General features: G+C 43.4%; 1 protein-coding gene across 3 annotated transcripts in view; it reads right to left on the bottom strand.

The window, feature by feature from the left end:
• Window positions 1–18295, bottom strand: part of rnf24 (ring finger protein 24) — a 51882-nt gene that overhangs the window by 10586 nt on the left and 23001 nt on the right. Inside the window, exons 1-4 of one of the 3 annotated variants that reach the window (XM_041843222.2) lie at window positions 16745–17052; window positions 14442–14591; window positions 7244–7286; window positions 6421–6462 (exon numbers count right to left, since the gene is read on the bottom strand). In XM_041843222.2, coding sequence (XP_041699156.1) covers window positions 6421–6462; window positions 7244–7286; window positions 14442–14591; window positions 16745–16761 — 252 coding nt within the window. In that variant the 5' untranslated portion in view covers window positions 16762–17052. Of the gene's footprint in view, window positions 1–6420; window positions 6463–7243; window positions 7287–14441; window positions 14592–16329; window positions 16553–16744; window positions 17053–18295 lie in introns of those variants that run through there. The other 2 variants (XM_041843224.2, XM_041843223.2) reach the window with 2 other exon arrangements.

The raw sequence follows: 18295 nt of genomic DNA, 5'->3' as shown, positions 1-18295 counted from the left end.
CTCAGTACAGAACACACCCAGGTCTCACAGTGTGTGAGTGTACGAGGGCATGAACATGTATTACAATCACTCGAATAAATTGATGTGCTGCTGTGCTCAACTCTGGAAAGCAGTCTCTTTGGGTGTAGCCAGGGTTACAAGAGCAACCTGCACTGAAAATAGTCTAAGGAGCCTACATACAGTTTAAGTTAGCATATTGTTATCTCTCCTTCTCTCCCTCCCCTCCCGGAGGATCTGAACCCTAGGACCATGCCTCAGGACTAACTGGCCTGATGACTCCTGGCTGTCCCCAGTCCACCTGGTCGTGCTGCTGCTCCAGTTTCAACTGTTCTGCCTGCGGCTATGGAACCCTGACCTGTTCACCGGACGTGCTACCTTGTCCTGGACCTGCTGTTTTTGACTCTCTCTCTCTCTCCCCCACACCTGCTGTCTCAACCTCTGAATGACCCTGCTGGTCATCTATGAATGTTTGAACATCTTGAAGAACAATCTGGCCTTAACAGTCATGTACTAGCTCCACCTGGCACTGCCAGAAGAGGACTGGCCACCCCTCAGAGCCTGGTTCCTCTCTAGGTTTCTTCCTAGGGAGTTTGTCCTAGCCACCGTGCTTCTACATCTGCATTGCTTGCGGTTTGGGGTTTCTGTAAAGATAGTCACTCTACTCAAGGAGATGGGGGTGGGCGAGATAGCGGGGGAAAGGGAGAGAGCACTCACGAGAGACTCAGCACTCACGATGTCGAACTTTATCTGATACTATGTAACTGCTATATTAAAATAACCTCAAACCTCCCATTGTAAACAAGTTGTCGCTTTTGATACAAGATATAAAGCAGTTAAACAGTAATAATATTTACTGGTCTATTTCGTTTCTCTTTACTTTGACTCCAGCTCAGCCCATATTGGTAAAAAAAGGTTAGCCTTTTAGATGATAGTGAAGTGAATACGAATATATGGACAGAGGGGCCCTAACCCAGAACTAAAATATTGCGTAATTGGACAGCTGCTCGATTAAGTTCTGGGTCCATACATGTGAAGAGAAGGGATCAAGAAATGCTAGAACTAGGAGCAGAACCAGAACGAGGAGCAGAACCCTCTCTCTTTGTAAGTTATGGGCCGCAAGTCCCCTCCCCTTCCGAAATTCTAAAGACGCTAACACCAGCGAAAAAGTGATTTATCCAAATAACCAGTGACGAAAACCCCCAAAACCGGTACTACTGCTTCTCGTTATCCTACCCATCCCATTCAGTCCCGACAGATTGTACGGTACCAGTTATGCTTACATAGATCTGTCCATGAGAGATTAGAGAGGACCGGATCCTAGATCAGCACGCTTTATGAATACTGGCCCTTGCAACTGGCCACCCATTGCTCATCTTGGTCCAAATCCCAGCTTACATAAGACTTGCCTTGTTGCTCTCGTAAAACTGAGCAACATCCCGCAACAACACTGAACACTATCCACAAAGCTAGCATTTAAACAAAGCCAGACAGCCTGTGTCTGATTGCAAAACAACCACTCTGCTCCAAATGCCAACGGCCTCATGAAAATTCATGACGGCAAATTCATTTATTCAGTCTGGCTCTATTATTACCGTTCCACTTAAAGGTTGCTTGGGTTGTGTTCTGTCTGAAGTTTCCCCTAGGTCCAGATCTAGTTTCACCTCCCCCAATCCTATACTTAACCATTAGTGGAGAAAATGCTCAACTGACCCATGATCAGCAAAAACGTCTCTCTTGCGCTGGTTCAGGCTAGACCAGTTTGTGAGATACAATTCCTATTCACCAAACAATCAAGTTCTCCTTGTACCGTTCTGCGTAGTTCCAATCCCACACAGCCACATAAGAAACCCTGTTAAAACCATTTGGCTTAATGAGTAGTTTGTTAAGTGGGTATTGTACATGAGTGTGTGTGTATCAGAATGTGTACTGGTCAGTGTGTGTGCACCCCCAGGCAGGCTAAGGAAAGCAGCTCCAAATTGGGCAGGAAATGGGGTCACCAGAGACCCAGTCTGAGGCTAGTGGGTTTTTTCTACTGAGTACAACTGCACTGAGCTAGAGGTGAGGGGCTGTGTTTCATTTCACATGACCAGTTGCCGCCTCCTCCCTATCCTGAAGAGAAAGCAGCATTACATTTTTACATTTTAGTCATTTAGCAGACGCTCTTATCCAGAGTGACTTACAGTTAGTGAGTGCATACATTTTTTTTTCCTTCATACTGGCCCCCCGTGGGAATCGAACCCACAACCCTGGCTTGCAAACACCATGCTTTACCAACTGAGCTACATCCCTGCCGGCCATTCCCTCCCCTACCCTGGACGACGCTGGGCCAATTGTGCGCCGCCCCATGTGTCTCCCAGTCACGGCCGGCTATGACAGAGCCTGGATTCGAACCAGGATCTCTAGTGGCACAGCTAGCACTGCGATGCACTGCCTTAGACCACTGCGCCACTCGGGAGTACATGGCAAGGAAACTAGGCAAAAGTGAAGCTATCAGTTAGGCTACATCTGTCCAATGGCCTTAATTAACTGGACTCGAACTGTGACATCTTTCTGGAATGAAACGCAATCAGGGACAAAGAGATTTTGAGTTGATGGGGACAGTGAGGGGGCGTAATGGGTACCTGAATGGGGACAGTGGATCACCCCCAGGGGCTCATTCAAAACTATTGTTGAGGGCCACAGTCCCTTGGTCACCACTGACATCCATTACGACACTTGTAAAAAAGTATTGTGTGTGTGTGATCATAAACTGAAAAAGCCTAACTTAGAATTAATCAATAGGCAATTATTGTCAAACAAGGAGCATTGCTGCTCCTACCAAACCACGCACTAAATAAAGGTATTTAATTCATGCTACTGACAATTCATGCTGTGAACATAGACCTAGTCTGTGTCCCCATAGGGTCTGGCCAAAGGTAGTGCACTATGTAGGGAATAGGTTGCCATTCGGGACGCTGTGCCAGAGTTAGGCCTATCTTATCAAAACGATAATGGCTGATTAATTCAAAAGTAGGCCTCTGTTTGCTTATGGGAGGGAACGCAAGGAACATACGGCAAGTCAAACAGAGCTGAGAGCTTATTGAAGCCAAAGCTTGCTAATGTCAACACTCACCAGCACAACATTCACATACAGTAGTCCTACATTTTGAATAGCCTACTTTGTCACAAGGTTTAGGCCTAAAAATGTTCCCCTATTGTTCTTTGAATGTTAGCGATTGGCTTATAATATTCCCCCAATGTTCTTTGAATATTACATTGCTGCGGCTGTACAGTGCAACGTCACAGCAACACTGTCTGACAGGGTGTTATGCCCATTGGCTGAGTAATATCAAGGACACTAATACTGAACTGCCACAATATTGAGCTAATGCACTTCCTCACACAATACAACCCCCGTCCATCATAAACAGCCAAGGACACGACGTGATGTACCGTGGTGTGTGTGCATTTATAAGGGTTATGTTCAGCTGGATACAATGAATGTATTATTCACAGCTGTTGTAGCCATGCTCTGTGTCAAATGGAGGTTAGATGTATACAGCTGCAAGAGGCGCAATCTATACACTTTTTCCAAAACATTTTCCTTTGGACAGGGCCCTTCCAATAAAATGGGTCATTCCCCCGGCCAACGTTGGCAAGTGTTATTATTTTTCAGCAATACATAACAACTTGTCCAACAATCACATACACATGCTCACAAACACACACACGCTGCACTCACATGTCACATACTGTAGCGTTCTCCCACTTTTAATAACATAGAATGACTCAATAATGCCTACATAACTAGAGCTCTGCACTGTGGGAAATTCCTGGCCTGCCGGTGAGCCGGTCGGTTAGCGTTAGCGACGTAGCACCTTCGCTCCTTACACACGGGTGCCAGCGCTAGCCTTTTCATTAGCATGGACATGCTAAAGGGAGTAGCGGGGGCTAGCAGGGGGCTAGCAAGAGGCTAGTAGGGCCACTGGGGCCTAGTTTAACAGGGGCCAGGGCTGAGGCTGTGAAGGGGATCTGTGGAAAAGGGGCTAACGCTGCTAGCTGAACAGCTGGGCTGACATGAATTCTAACACATTGTCTGACGCAACAGATGGACCGTAACAAGCTCCAGAGACAGTACAGACATGCATAATGAGAGAGGACAGGACACATGAACACATAAAAACACACGTGCGCACACACACACACACACACAATGTTCCTCTTCTGACATGGATACCCTAAACATGAGAGAGAGAGAATGACGACAGTCTGCTGACAGCTGAATTAAATCTGTCTCGACAGGTCACCTTTGCATTACGGGGTTCCCTCGCTATTTAAACAACATTTTATTTAATATATTTTTTTATTTAACCTTTATTTAACCAGGTTATTCTAGTTGAGATACAAATCCATTTTTCAAGATCTTGTGGCTATTGAACAACCAGTTCGCTTCAGACAACATTGATAAATCTGCTTCATCAATATCACAGGTTTCTTAATCAATAAGTAGCCTAAATGTACAGTACCAGTCAAAAGTTTGGACATACCTACTCATTCTCCCTTTCTAACACCTGTGGCCCCCATGGTTCCATAAATCAAAATAACCACCTACCAACCCCACACACACCACAAAACCACAAGGCCTCACTGGATAGGCTACACTTTCCATTTATATTAACAACACAGAATCAGTTTGATTTGCCTTGACACAGTTTCATTGCCTTTAGAGACAGATGGACGAAACACTGAGCACTGTCTTAACTTTAGACCCCTTCACATCACACCGAAGCTCCAGGGTGAAGTTTCCAATTCAAGGCACACTTAACCAGCATGGCTACCACAGCATTCTGTAGCGATACGCCATCCCATCTGGTTTGCGCTTAGTGGGACTATCATTTGTTTTTCAACAGGGATTGTGTAGGCCAGGCTGTGTAAGGGCTATTTTACCAAGAAGGAGAGTGATTGAGTGCTTCATCAGATGACCTGGCCTCCACAATCCCCCGACCTCAACCCAATTGTGATGGTTTGGGATGAGTCGGACCGCAGAGTGAAGGAAAAGCAGCCAACAAGTGCTCAGCATACGTGGGAACTCCTTCAAGACTGTTGGAAAAGCATTCCAGGTGAAGCTGGTTGCAAGGCAAAGGGTGGCTATTTGAAGAATCTCAAATCTCAAATAGAATTTGATTTGTTGAACACTTTTTTGGTTACTAAATGATTCCATGTGTTATTTCATAGTTTTGATGTCTTCACTATTATTCTACAATGTAAAAAATAGTAAAAATAAAGAAAACATTTGAATGAGTAGGTGTGTCCAAACTTTTGACTGGTAGTGCATGTCATGGGACCCATATACAGTAACACAGCAGTAAACAACAAACCAATCAATGTAAATACCAGACCAATGGCAACTTTACAGTCTATCAAGCGCAGCCAGTTCAGACAGGAAACCAGAGTATATGCGTTAGCTGACGTCGCACCAATCATATTCTACAAACACTTCCTACCTTAATATTGTGGTATATTTAAGCTGATCAGTTTTACTCACATTCTCTGCTGCCTCTACCGCTGTTGGTTACCCGATAGTATGCGGTTGCATTTTCTTGTACCCACCCACCACCCCAGCCTCCACCTGTTTGGTTCTGTGTTTCCGTCCTGCAGGGGGATTGGTACAGAGTACCTTGCTCACTGCCTGTAATTATTATGATCTTAAAAGGTGCACTATGCAAAAATCGCTCCGCCATTTCCTAGTTGCAAAAATTTAAATAGTTTGCCTCATTTCAGTTTATGTGACAAAACAAGCAAGTATAGTGTAGAGAATCATTGTACCATCAAAACCACTGAAATAGATTTTACATAACCAAACATATTGTATTTTCAGCTGTTTGAAGCTGGTGTACAAAACCGAAAGTAAAAGACGCAAAAACGAAACTAAAGGGACGCATAGAAATAGCGCACATAGAACATATATACTGCTTCTTAGACTTGCTTTCAATGAGAATGACAGATCTATAACTCATATTTCTATGTGAATTTGGTCGGGGTCGCCCAAAAAGTTACATATTGCAGCTTTAACATGATGCACGCTCTGGCAGTGAGATACCTCGAAGGAGCAGAGCCTAACGCAAACCCTAACGTATTGAAATATTTTTCTAAATAATGGTTAAACAAAACAAATACTGGCGTTTCCTGTCTGAAATGTTGCGTTTGAGAGAAGTAAAGTTCAGTACAACGCCCAAACACAGTTACTGATGTTACTAATAGGTTACATTAGGGAAGTACAGCACAGAGTGTGCTAAGCTTGTCAGTCGTATTACAGAATGTCCCTGTCTTGTCCAATGAAAGTTTCAACACTTTGTGCAATGCTAAACAATATCAACTCAAAGCCCATGTAACCATGAGATACAGTATCAATAGAAGACAAGACAATGGAACAGTGCTTACCTCATGCAAATTTAGCTCTTTGACCTTTTCCTTCTGTATAACCTGAGGGGAAATAAAAAAGGCATACAATTAGAACTGACAACATAAACACACTTCTACTCACTTGAAGGAAACATTCAGAAGTGAATCCAATTCTCGTTTTTTTTTTGTATTAGAAGAATGCTGATGTAGAGTTCAGTTCAGTTACAGGCAGTTATGGTCTTGTAAGGCTCAGGCCCAAGCCCTCACCACTCACTTAAAGGGATTAAAGACGTATCAACAAAATCAACGCTTTCTGCTGCTATTTCACACTCAGCATCTGGAAATGTGTTCTGACACGAGGGAGTACAGCTACGACCGGAAGTTACTTTTTCGTAGCAGGTTAGGAGAATTTATGCAGCAGGTTAGGGTAATTAACGTGGCAGGTTAGGAGACTTAGGTTAAGGTTAGGAAAAGGGTTAGCTCAAATGCTCTCCTAACCTGCCAGGAAAAGTAACTTCCAGTCGTTGCTGTACTCCTCTAGTCACAACCGTCCTGCTGACCAGGCCTGGCAGGCTGGCTAAAACTGGCCGTACATTTGATTAAGGGTGAGTCCCCAAACTTCCACTGAAACTAGCCCAAAATAAACCACCATCTTTCTCTGTTTACTCTGCTGCCTTCTACAGTATGTATATTATGGGTGTGTATTATATAATGTGTATGTTCAGCAACAGAGGATTTATAGACTACAGTGACATACTGTGAGAAAAATAAACTATGTTCATAGTATTTTGTGTGTGTGTGTGTGTGTGTGTGTGTGGGTACATGTGTGAGCGCACGTGTGTGTAGACGACGGGCCTCTTACTTGTTTGTATGCATACAGCTCCTTGTGCGCCTGGTGCCTTAACCTGCAGGGACAACGCAGAGAAACACAGCATCTCTTCAATTAGTAAAGGAGCCGCTACAACTCGCCAGTTGCACTCACAGTACATTCAGATACAGTGACAAGTCAATAGACCCTGAAACAGGTAGTGAGCAACTGCATAGATAGAGAGCATTCAGGGCAGAAAAATTGCTGATTTAACAATGTCCATTCAAATAAAAGCACTGAAATAGAAGCAAGTCAAATTCAACGGTTTAGACGCTGTAGAAACAGACATTGATGGCAGTGCTGCAGTTTTGAACTAGCCTACATTGGATTAAAAAATGATTTTAGTGCTACGAAACTTTCAGGAAACTCACCCCTGTACAATATCTTGACTATGGCAGGCTGGATTCAATCTTAACCTTTTTTTTTGCTTTAGTTTTGAAGTCATAAATCAATCCAGATGAGTTGATGGAAGATAAAAGCTACGGTCAACGTAATAACCACTGAATTGAATCCAGGCCTTTCCCTATGAAGTTTGATTTGAAGTCTTTATATACACACACAGGAAATACTGTCTGTCATCATAAGTGGTTCCACTTGGCATTTCAAAAAGGCTTTTGAAAAGGATTGTATCTGCTATCTTTTATGGTCTATGAAATGGAATGGCCCGAGGTCGGGTAGGCCACCCTTTCTGCCCACAGACCCATTTGATTTCACAATGGTTGTATCCCAAATGGCACCCTATTCCCTATGTGCTCTTGTCTGAAGTAGTGCACTATATATGGAATAGGGTGTAATTTGGGACACACACTATGTGATATCACATCCTCCTCACAGCTGTGACCTGTGACATTGAACCCCAATGGCTTTGGCTGCTTCTGACCCTGATGACACTGTTATACACCTCCCCCATTAACCCAAAATATAACCTACTTCCCAACCACCTATCAGTACCAAACTCAATCTCACTCAAACGTCACCCAGACGATCTTATGACAACTTTGACGGAGCACTGGTCAGCAGTCGCGCTGTGGTACAGCTCCACTGCCACAACTAGGTGGGAATTCCACACGTTGACACAACTCAATTTAATGTGGGCCTATCCCCATACTGAATGACGAATGGTCTGGTCCGAACTGGACTGCTTAGACAAAATGTCCACCAGGTCGAGAGGCTATTACTTTCTCTCTCAAGCATAAAATAAATGGTCCCACAACTGACAGAGCGAGGTGGTTATAGCCTAGGATACATCCTCTTTAAACCAATCATCCCTGTTACATTAGTAACTCTTCAACACCCCCAAGTATGGTTTCTGCCAGCAGAACACATGGTTTTATCACCATCATTGAATGCAGCAGGGACACGTGAGAGTGCCTAACTAACCAGAACACCCTGTCTTGACTTTACCGTAGTGGCCTTCGTTACTGCTGACTAGGCTAGAAAGGATAGACTGATGGATCATTTGTGGGGTAGAAATGGAAGCTTTACTTTACTACAGCACATCCCAATAAAACTAAACAGCTTCCTTTCTTGATCTTCTTCCCTTGATTTTCACAAGCAATGAAGGGTGATAGGACTGGATAGGGCTCTGACATTTTGCTTTCACCTTTAAAGTCCTCTTAGATCAGTGATCAAGGGGATAGAAGACAAGGAAAGGAAATGGCTGGGCACATTCTCTTTAGTGGGGCAGCTAAGGCCCTTTAAGAGGGCTTGATAATGTTAACAAATGGGAGAGGAGTATTAAGGTCAACTCAAGAGAGAGGCAGCCAAGCATAGGGAAGGACGTTCAAGTCCACATTCTTAAGATAAATAACCCTTTGAAAAGTGTGTGCATGTGTGTTGTGACTGGAAAATGACACCTAACTATAGCTTGAAGAAAGTCAGCCATGAGATAGGCCTAGCTGACAAGCACAAAACAATGTAAATAGATCCACAAAGATTATGAAAACAGTGAGTATATACCCCCCTGTGAATTTGTTTTACTATGAACAGTTAATAGTGCATTAACATTATGCTAGCTTGGATATTAACAGACATTTATAAACAAATAACTATTTTGTTAAGTCTGTTTACACATTTTCCCATCACCTGAAGTCAAAATTCAAAAGGCACTCGCACATCTGAGCTATCTTTTTTGCAGGTGCATAAGATGTGAAAAAAAGGAAGAAACCCGCACACTGCTCTTGATAGTGATACTATCAAGAGCAGTGTGCGGGTTTCTTCCTTTTTTTCCCATCACCTGAAATAAAAGGAAGATCATAGATAACACCAGTGGTCAGTTTGTATTGTCATACACCAACCATTCTCTTTAGCACAAATCAATGGACAAAAATAAAACATGTTCAATGAAAAACAGAATCGAAAGACAGTAGGATGGATATACACAGAGTGCAAAAAACATTAGGAACACCTGCTCTTTCCATGACAGACTGATCAGGTGAATCCAGGTAAAAGCTATTATCCCTTATTGATGTCACCTGTTAAATCCACTTCAAATCAGTGTAGATGAAGGGGCGAAGACAGGTTAAAGAAGGACTTTTAAGCCTTGAGACCATTGAGACATGGATTGTGTGTCTGCCATTCAAAGAATGGGCAAGACAAAATATTTAAGTGCCTTTGAACAGGGTATGGTAGTAGGTGCCAGGCGCACCGGTTTGAGTGTGTCAAGAACTGCAACGCTGCTGGGTTTTTCACGCTCAACAGTTTCTCGTGTGTATCAAGAATGGTCCACCGCCCAAAGGACATCCAGCCAACTTGACACAACTTAAGGAAGCATTGGAGTCAACATCGGCCAGCATCCCTGTGGAACGCTTGACACCTTGTAGTCCATGCCCCGACGATTTGAGGCTGTTCTGAGGGCAAAGGGGGGTGCAACTCAATCTTAGGAAGGTGTTCCTAATGTTTTCTGCACTCAGTGTATAAAAAAAGAGAGGGAGAAAAAGAGAAAGAGATTGAGAGACATAGGTGTTGAAGATTTACCTCCGTTACTAGTAACCTTAACCTCTCGGAGCAGAGCGAGAGGCTGAGGGATCTGTAACACACAGCAGCACAGTTCTAGGAGAGAGACTGACACCTTCTGAAAGAGAGCAGCGGGTAAAGGTGCAGAGACTCCCATTGGGCAAGGGACAGAGGTCAAAGGTGAGGGGGGGTTGTCACAGGTGAGGGGCAGGGGGTAATTTGATGAATGGCCCTGATAGCATGGTAGTGAGGGGGCGAGATTAAAGTTTCAGTAAACATTTAGTACAGGGGCCCACAGAAGGGCCACGTGGTGCTTACGAATGTGATCTTTCCATGGACTGACTTCTAAAACAGAACTGGGCAAGATAAACACTCTTCAATGTGTGTGTGTGTATGTACTGTATGTATGTGTGTGTTATTTCACATGTGTGTGTGGACTTTGGGACTGACTGAGAGGAGGGAGTCGAGTCTAGCTGTGACGTTCAGCCTCACGTCAAGCTGTCCAGGCTGTGTTAGCTTGGACCACACTGGGAGAGCGAGCATTGACACGTCCGCTTCAGAGCCTGACTGGCCTTGTTCCCCTCTCATTGTCCCGTATTTGTCCAGCTTTTAGAGGGTCATCTGTGGACTGGGTGTGGGGAGTAGGGTGAAGTTGACCCAAGATGAGCGTCTATGGGTAGTTTTGCATTTTCCCCACTAATGGTTAAGGTTAGGATTGGGGGAAGCTGATCCTAGATCTGTATCTAGGGGAAACTTCACCCTGGAGCCTCGGTGTGATGTGAAAGGGGCTAAAGTTAAGACAGTGCTCAGTGTTTCGTCCATCTGTCTCTAAAAGCAATGAAACTGGGTGAAGGCAAATCAAACTGATTCTGTGTTGTTAATATAAATGGAAAGTGTAGCCTATCCAGTGAGGCCTTGTGGTTTTGTGGTGTGTGTGGGGTTGGTAGGTGGTTATTGTGATTTAGGGAACCATGGGGGCCACAGGTGTTAGAAAGGGAGACTGCATCTTTAGAAGCCTTTCAGAGTAAAAATTGTCTACGTCCCAAATGGCACCCTATTCCCTACACAGTGCATTACTTTTGACCAGGGCCCATAGAGCTCTGCTCAAAAGTAGTGCACTATATAGGGAATAGGGTGCCATTTGGGACAAAGCCACTAACTTTCGTTTTTCTATAAATTACTTGGTAATCTTACCAACTTTCTTTCCCCTTTTCTTTTTCCTCCCAGAATTTTATTGTGACACTGTATCAATTTCATAGTTTGTCTTGGGGGGGAGGGGCAAAACAACGAAACAAAAGCAGAAAAACACTTACCATCTCCCCCCGCCGGGTTAGGTACAGGGCAGGGTGAATTTGGATTGAGACACGCTGCTTCTCGCTGCTTTAGGTAAGAAATGCTACAGAGTTCCAACGTTATTGGCCACTGCCATGGTTGACCACCATGGCAACAGTGCTCAGGCCTATCGTGATTGGGCCAGAGGGGCTAGAGTGGAGGGCCAATAAGATCTCCAGTAAAAAATATATATATATCGCAAAGCAATATAATACAGCCAGGTCTGGGACTTCAAAACGTACTGAAGGGAAGGGGCCATTCTTTAAGGAGATAATACTAACTTAGTTGTCCAAGGTTCAGCCATGTTGAGCGCTAGTTAACCGCTCGGAGCTAAGAGCCCTATGGGCCCTGGTCAAAGGTAGTGCATTATATTTACATTTTAGTCATTTAGCAGACGCTCTTATCCAGAGCGACTTACAGGAGCAATTAGGGTTAAGTGCCTTGCTCAAGGGCACATTGACAGATTTTTCACCTAGTCAGCTCAGGGATTAGAACCAGCGACCTTTCGGTTACTGGCACAACGCTCTTAACCACTAAAGCTACCTGCCGCCCTTATATAGTGAATAGGATGCCAATTGGAAGCATGCATAAACCGCTGAATTTATACCAACAGCTATACAGATGCCCTTGGTTTTCCATCTAAGAGAAGAGAAGAGGCCTAAGGACTTAACATGAGAGGCACGACACAAGCCTCTTCAAGGTTGGGAGTTGCGGTGGTCCTGATTATGTAGCTAAGCAGCTTTGAATAAATGTTTCTAGAAAAATGTTTCAGCAGGGGAGAACAAGCCTGAATATCATTTTTCTGGTGGGATTCTTTTCAGTTTAGATGATCAAGTCAGCGATACCTTCTCCAAACTGTGCTGTTGAATCTTTTTTTATAACCCTTTATGAAAAACGGTTAATTTGAGAAGAACATGATAACACACAATTACTGGTACACACACCAAATGAAATTAAAACAACACAAATTGAATTTAGACCCAATATGCCATACAGTTTCATTAAATCCAGACCACCAAGAAAGGAGTTAAGGCCTAACGACAGCAAATAAGATTGACCTGTCTTGGATAACATGCATTTACTGAGCTTTTAACAAACTAAAGTGGATGTTGGTTTGTTAAAAGACTGAAGCAGACTGCAATAATTTGACTAACACGAGCCTCGCTTCAGTTATTTAAGCCATTTAATTAAGCGTAAGACAGACCTGACGCTTTTCTGTCCATCTGTGCACTCAACTAATTTAAAAACACTGCTGCAGTTCATTAGTGCATTAAATCTCGTTGGTTGGTTGTAAAGCCTTGGAAGCTTTGTTCGGAGCCACAAAGGTTAGGCTCGGTCATAGTTTGAGTTGAGTTCAAAACCCTGTAGCCTGAACACATTAGGTAACAGAGCTTACACTTCAGATACAAATCCAGCCTTATTTGCTGTGGACACGATACAAGTTTTTTATATGCAGCTGATGAACTACCGGATTGCCTGGTACCCCCGCTGAGTGTTGCATGCTAGGAGCCTGAAAATGCACAAATTCTAGTCTCATCATCATCACATCTGATGATACCAGGCTGCCAACACAGTTTAACAACTACTATAACACGAGCACCTTTGCTCGTTTTAAAGTAGCCTAAATATCGTTTTAGCTAACCCTCGGTGTCTCTACCCGTGATCAAAGCAGCTCAGGTCTTCAAAGTAAGCTAGTGTGAATGATGAAAAGCCTGTGGCTGCATCCCAAATGACTCCCAATCCCCTATATAGTGCGCTATTTTTGACCAGTGCCCATAGGGCTTTGGTCAAAAGTAGTGCACTATATAGGGAATAGGGTGCCATTTGGGATGCATTGTCACTGACATTGTGGAGAGAGGGATGAAAGAAGTTTCCTTCTCTCCCGAGCTATACCATCTGTCTGTGTTCCTCTCTTCTCTCATGCTGTTTATCCCTCTGTTCTCACGTCATACTGGCTTCAAGCTGTATTAAAAGCATCACCCTCTTTTATAGGGGAAATATGTTGTCCCCCCTAGTTCCACAAACTGCAGCAGAGAGAGAAACGTGCGCTGCTTGGACTGAAGGACACAAATAGTCCCTCTAGTACACTGAGGTCTTGTAAAACAGCACGGCTAGGCTACTCGTGTTTGGGAGAAAGCCTAAGCTGTGTTCAGAGGCAGCCCCTATAGGGGTCTGTACAAAAGTAGTGCACTATGTAAGGAATAGGATGCCATTTGGGACGCACAGTGTTGTTGTAAACAGAGCAGACCATCACATGGTGGGACATACCATCCTGGGAGGCGAAACAGGGGGGCTTGAGTACGACACTCCAATGGCATCCAACATAAGACCGGCGCCAAAGTATTGGCAGAGTAATGAGACCCGAGCAACGCCTTTTTAGAAACGTGTGTGACTGTGAAATCACTCACAGTCTGGATGTATTTAACATCTAACCCAGTGGTGTGGGTATATCAATAACCAATGTGGTTACAGTGAAAATGCTGCATCTCATATGGGATAAACAAAGTAATTTACTTGACCACTGGGGTTGAGATTAAAAACACTGCTGTCTCATAATTGGATATGGGAAGTCATTCTCGAGGCAATGGATTTAGCCTATGTCAATCAGCTTTGAAGAATCTGTGGTTTATTGCATGAACACTTCAGTGTGCTAGCATAACAAAATGGCCGCCGTAAACGTCGAAGCGAGGCTCTCTTGATGTCAACAACAAAGAAATGTTGTTGATTTCAAATTTTTTTAAATATGGGGTCAAATATGGGGTCACAAACAAATGTAATAACCCAGAATCTACACTGTATGGCACCGGTGGCAAGGAAACCGAAACACAAATCAACATTTTCAAAGGAGACTATAGAAACGAGGAACTAGCCTATATCAACTAGGACATAGCAGTGTGGATCATACCTTATCAAGTAGCAGCAGAAGAGAAGGCTGAGGATGAAGACAAAGATGGCAGTCCCAAACACCACAATGTAGATGTTGAGGGGAAGGTTCTGGAACCCGATATTAGGCATCCTGAAACTGTAGTGCTGGAAATCGGAGCTCATGGATATCCTGCAACGAGAGAGAGCGAAAGAGAGACCGATTAGGGGCTGTGATAAAGTGATAGATTGACCGAAAGACTGTGTGACTGTAGGGCTGAGAGAGTGATGGGGTCATCCATCAACTGGACTGCTGGACAATTTGTCATAGCCAGCAGAAAGCTTAGATATGCCACACAATGACAATAGGTAAGGCGAATTGACAATAATAGGCCACCATGATCATATCAATTTGTTAGTTGCGTAATGTCATGTGCAAAACGTTTGATTCAGTTTGACTCTTACAGGGTGTCTGCATAACAGCCAATGGCAACATATTAGCCTAAATTGGGATTGTCAAGTCAGTGAGCAAATCTGTCCAATAATATAGCATTGTGAGCCTTGTATTGCTAGCTACCCACACTGTGGTCTGGGAACATTGGTCCCCATGAAAAGCTGTGCCTATTTCTTGTGTCTGTTCCTACGGTTCTAGACTATGGAATATAGGCCTAGATTGTTATTGTAGCTTTAGGCTACTTCTGGGATACAGCAGCAGCGTTGCCTTTGTTTATGTACTTATTTGTTTACATACACTACCGGTCAAAAGTTTGGACACACCTACTCATTCAAGGGTTTTTCTTTATTTTGACTATTTTCTACATTGTAGAATAATAGTGAAAACATCAAAACTATGAAATAACACATATGGAATAATGTAGTAACCCCAAAAAGTGTTAAACAAATCAAAATATATTTTATATTTGAGATTCTTCAAATAGCCACCCTTTGTGAGACGCAGAGTGGGTGAACGGATGACCGGTAGTGTAGATTTGACATACATAACATATAGCCTACATTACATATCTACATAACATCCTTAACAGAACGCTAAGAAAACTAGACACAAAAAAACATATAGGCCTATAAGGGATGTAACGATACGCATTGGTCCCTGGTTCAAATGGTTAAGATACAAGTGCATCGGTCCATGGGTCTGGATCCAAATGTAGCATGCATCGGTCAGAAAAAATATTAATATATTAATTAAACATTACGAATCGCCGGATCACATTTTTTGGGGGCTTATATTAATTTATTTCTACCTTCCGAAAATACCTAGCATCTTTTGTGACAACAGATGTGTCTGTCTCCTCTCCTTCAGTGTCGAACTAGCATGTAACTGCGTTGCCAAACAACCCAAGGCAATATCAGTAGCTTAGTCAAACTGCGCACTGTGAGGTAGGCCTATTCCTGATCTTGCACATCTGTGCGGCACCTTCAGCATTCGAACGCTTGTAAAATGGCTTGCGCAATATTAGGCTTTATTAGTAGAGTGACAACCTTTGTAATTTGCTAGGTTATTGTTAACAAATGCGCTGTTGAAAATTGTGTCTTACCTGAATAAAATTAAGCTACCGGAGACAACTCATCTGGCTATACCTGCTGATCGGGGCTTACATTAGATTTTGTTGTTCACGTTCACCATCAGCAATAGTTTTGGTAGTTTTGCTTTAAACAATCAGTATATATGGTGATTGGTATAAAGGGTAGGGTAAAGTTGATCATTCCATAGCAGCACAGCATGTCGAAGCGAGAGGAGAAGAGAAGCTCACACTGTAAAAACTTCCAAAACTGTCAAAACCACTCGATTTTAAAGGTGCAATACACAGAAATCGCTCTGCCATTTCCTGGTTGCTAAAATTCTAATAGTTCACCTAATTTCAGTTTATGTGACAAAACAAAAGTGTAGAGCAGGGGTATTCAACTCTTACCCTACGAGGTCCGGAGCTTGCTGGTTTTTGTTTTGTGCGAGCTGGGTTGTCTGTCTTAGTAGTAAATGTTTGCATGCGCTTGTTAGCGTTCCCTAGCATCCGCTATGGGGATTCCTTAGTACTTGTTAGCATTTTGTTAGCATTCTGGTAAATAACGTTTTTGGGGCTTTTTTTAATGTTCGAAACCCCTTGTGTGCACTACCGGTAATACCGTATATCCCAGGAAGGCACAGGCACGGTAAGAAGGTAGGAAATCTGGATACCGACCAACCCTAACACACACACAGTTACTCCTCCCTATACAGCCAAGCCAAAGGACAGAATAAACCATTAACCCAGCCTTCCGCTCACACTGTTTACTTCCAGAGGACACACACTAATTAACTCTCTCTCACACACACACACACACACTCACCCGCGTGGTGCCTTCATAGTGTTGAGCGGAACCCAATCTTTAAATCTATAACTCTGAGAACAGCAGCGCTGGGAAGAGGAGGTTCAACCTTCGTTCATTTTCACTTTCCTTTTCCCCTTGTCCCACACTCACACACTGCGACCACGAACGGTAGTAATAACACCATCACAATATAACACCCTGTCTCCCTAGTTTAGCCGCTAGGCTGGTATGCGGTCATAAACACTGCTGCCCTCTCGTTTGGGCTCGAATCTGCCCCTGTGCTCTGCCAGTATGCAGTGGCTCCACGCCAACCTCTCGATCTTTCTCTCCATCTATCAAAACACGGCCATGACTGGAAAGCCCGGTTATCGCTACTTAGCTGGGCACACATGGCCGTTTGACATACACATTCCAGAAGCAAACACACACACACGCACACACACAAACTCTGGGGTAACATGAAACCCATATGTTGAGACCAGGGCCTAAAATTAACTTTTTGGTCCAGCAGCCACTGTGGCAGGTAGATTTAAAAATCTGTAATGTTTCTGAAACAAACTTATTACCGGTAAGATTTAAATGTGGTATATTGTTTAATTTCATTTCTTAACAAAAATGTTTGAGCCCCTTTAAGGGTGGGAGGACAATGTGACTCAATAAGATGTTTGTGCCTAGAGATTGATTTCTCTTCCCTAACAGTTGAAACTCAAACATTGAAAAACAACCTAGCTTGTGAGCAAAACAATGTAAATAGCAAAGAAACACAAAGACAAAGTCTCACTTCAGTAGACTTTCGTTTCAAGTAAATTAGAACACATTTTAAAAATGAATCTTTCACTCAGCAGCGCGAGGTGGGATAGGCTATAGTAGGATTCGTAGTTCTTTGACTTTGTGCGATTAATTTACCAGCTATGAAACAAAACGCCAGAAATACTTTGAAAACAGCTACTGCAGCATTTATTTTGCTATAAATGTGATCATACTTCACTATTTTTATTCACAAATGCAAGTGAAATGCTCGCACTGTGGAGCCCTGACCACCTGCCAAGGTGGCTGGTGAAATAATGATCTTACCCGCCAATGCCAAAATCTACCCGCATTTGGCTGATGGCGGGTGTTAGTTTTAGGCCCTGTGTAAACAGTCAAATGTAAATGTTAAGGGGAGGGGCCTTAAAGTTCAAGGGCATGTAGAAGACCTATATTATGTGTTTGTGTGGGTATGTATGTAGTGTGCGGTTGTGTGTACACTAGATTACCAAAATCATGGCCATTAATATGGAGTTTGTCCCCCCTTTGCTGCTATAACAGCCTCCACTCATCCACAAGAGCATTAGTGAGGTCGGCACTGATGTTGGGCTATTAGACCTGGCTCGCAGTCGGCGTTCCAATTCATGGTTTTGCGGTCAGGGATCTGTGCAGGCCAGCAAGTTCTTCCACACCGATCTCGACAAACCATATCTGTATGGACCTCGCTTTGTTTCATGCTGAAACAGAAAAGGGCCTTCCCCAAGCGGTTGCAAAAAAGTTGGAAGCACAGAATCCTCTAGCGAAAACATTTCCCTTCAATGG

Source organism: Coregonus clupeaformis, chromosome 24 (genome assembly GCF_020615455.1).
Source record: "Coregonus clupeaformis isolate EN_2021a chromosome 24, ASM2061545v1, whole genome shotgun sequence".
Lineage (NCBI taxonomy): Eukaryota > Metazoa > Chordata > Actinopteri > Salmoniformes > Salmonidae > Coregonus > Coregonus clupeaformis.
The sequence above is the reverse complement of the archived record's forward strand: the minus strand, read 5'-3'. Positions and strand labels throughout refer to the sequence as shown.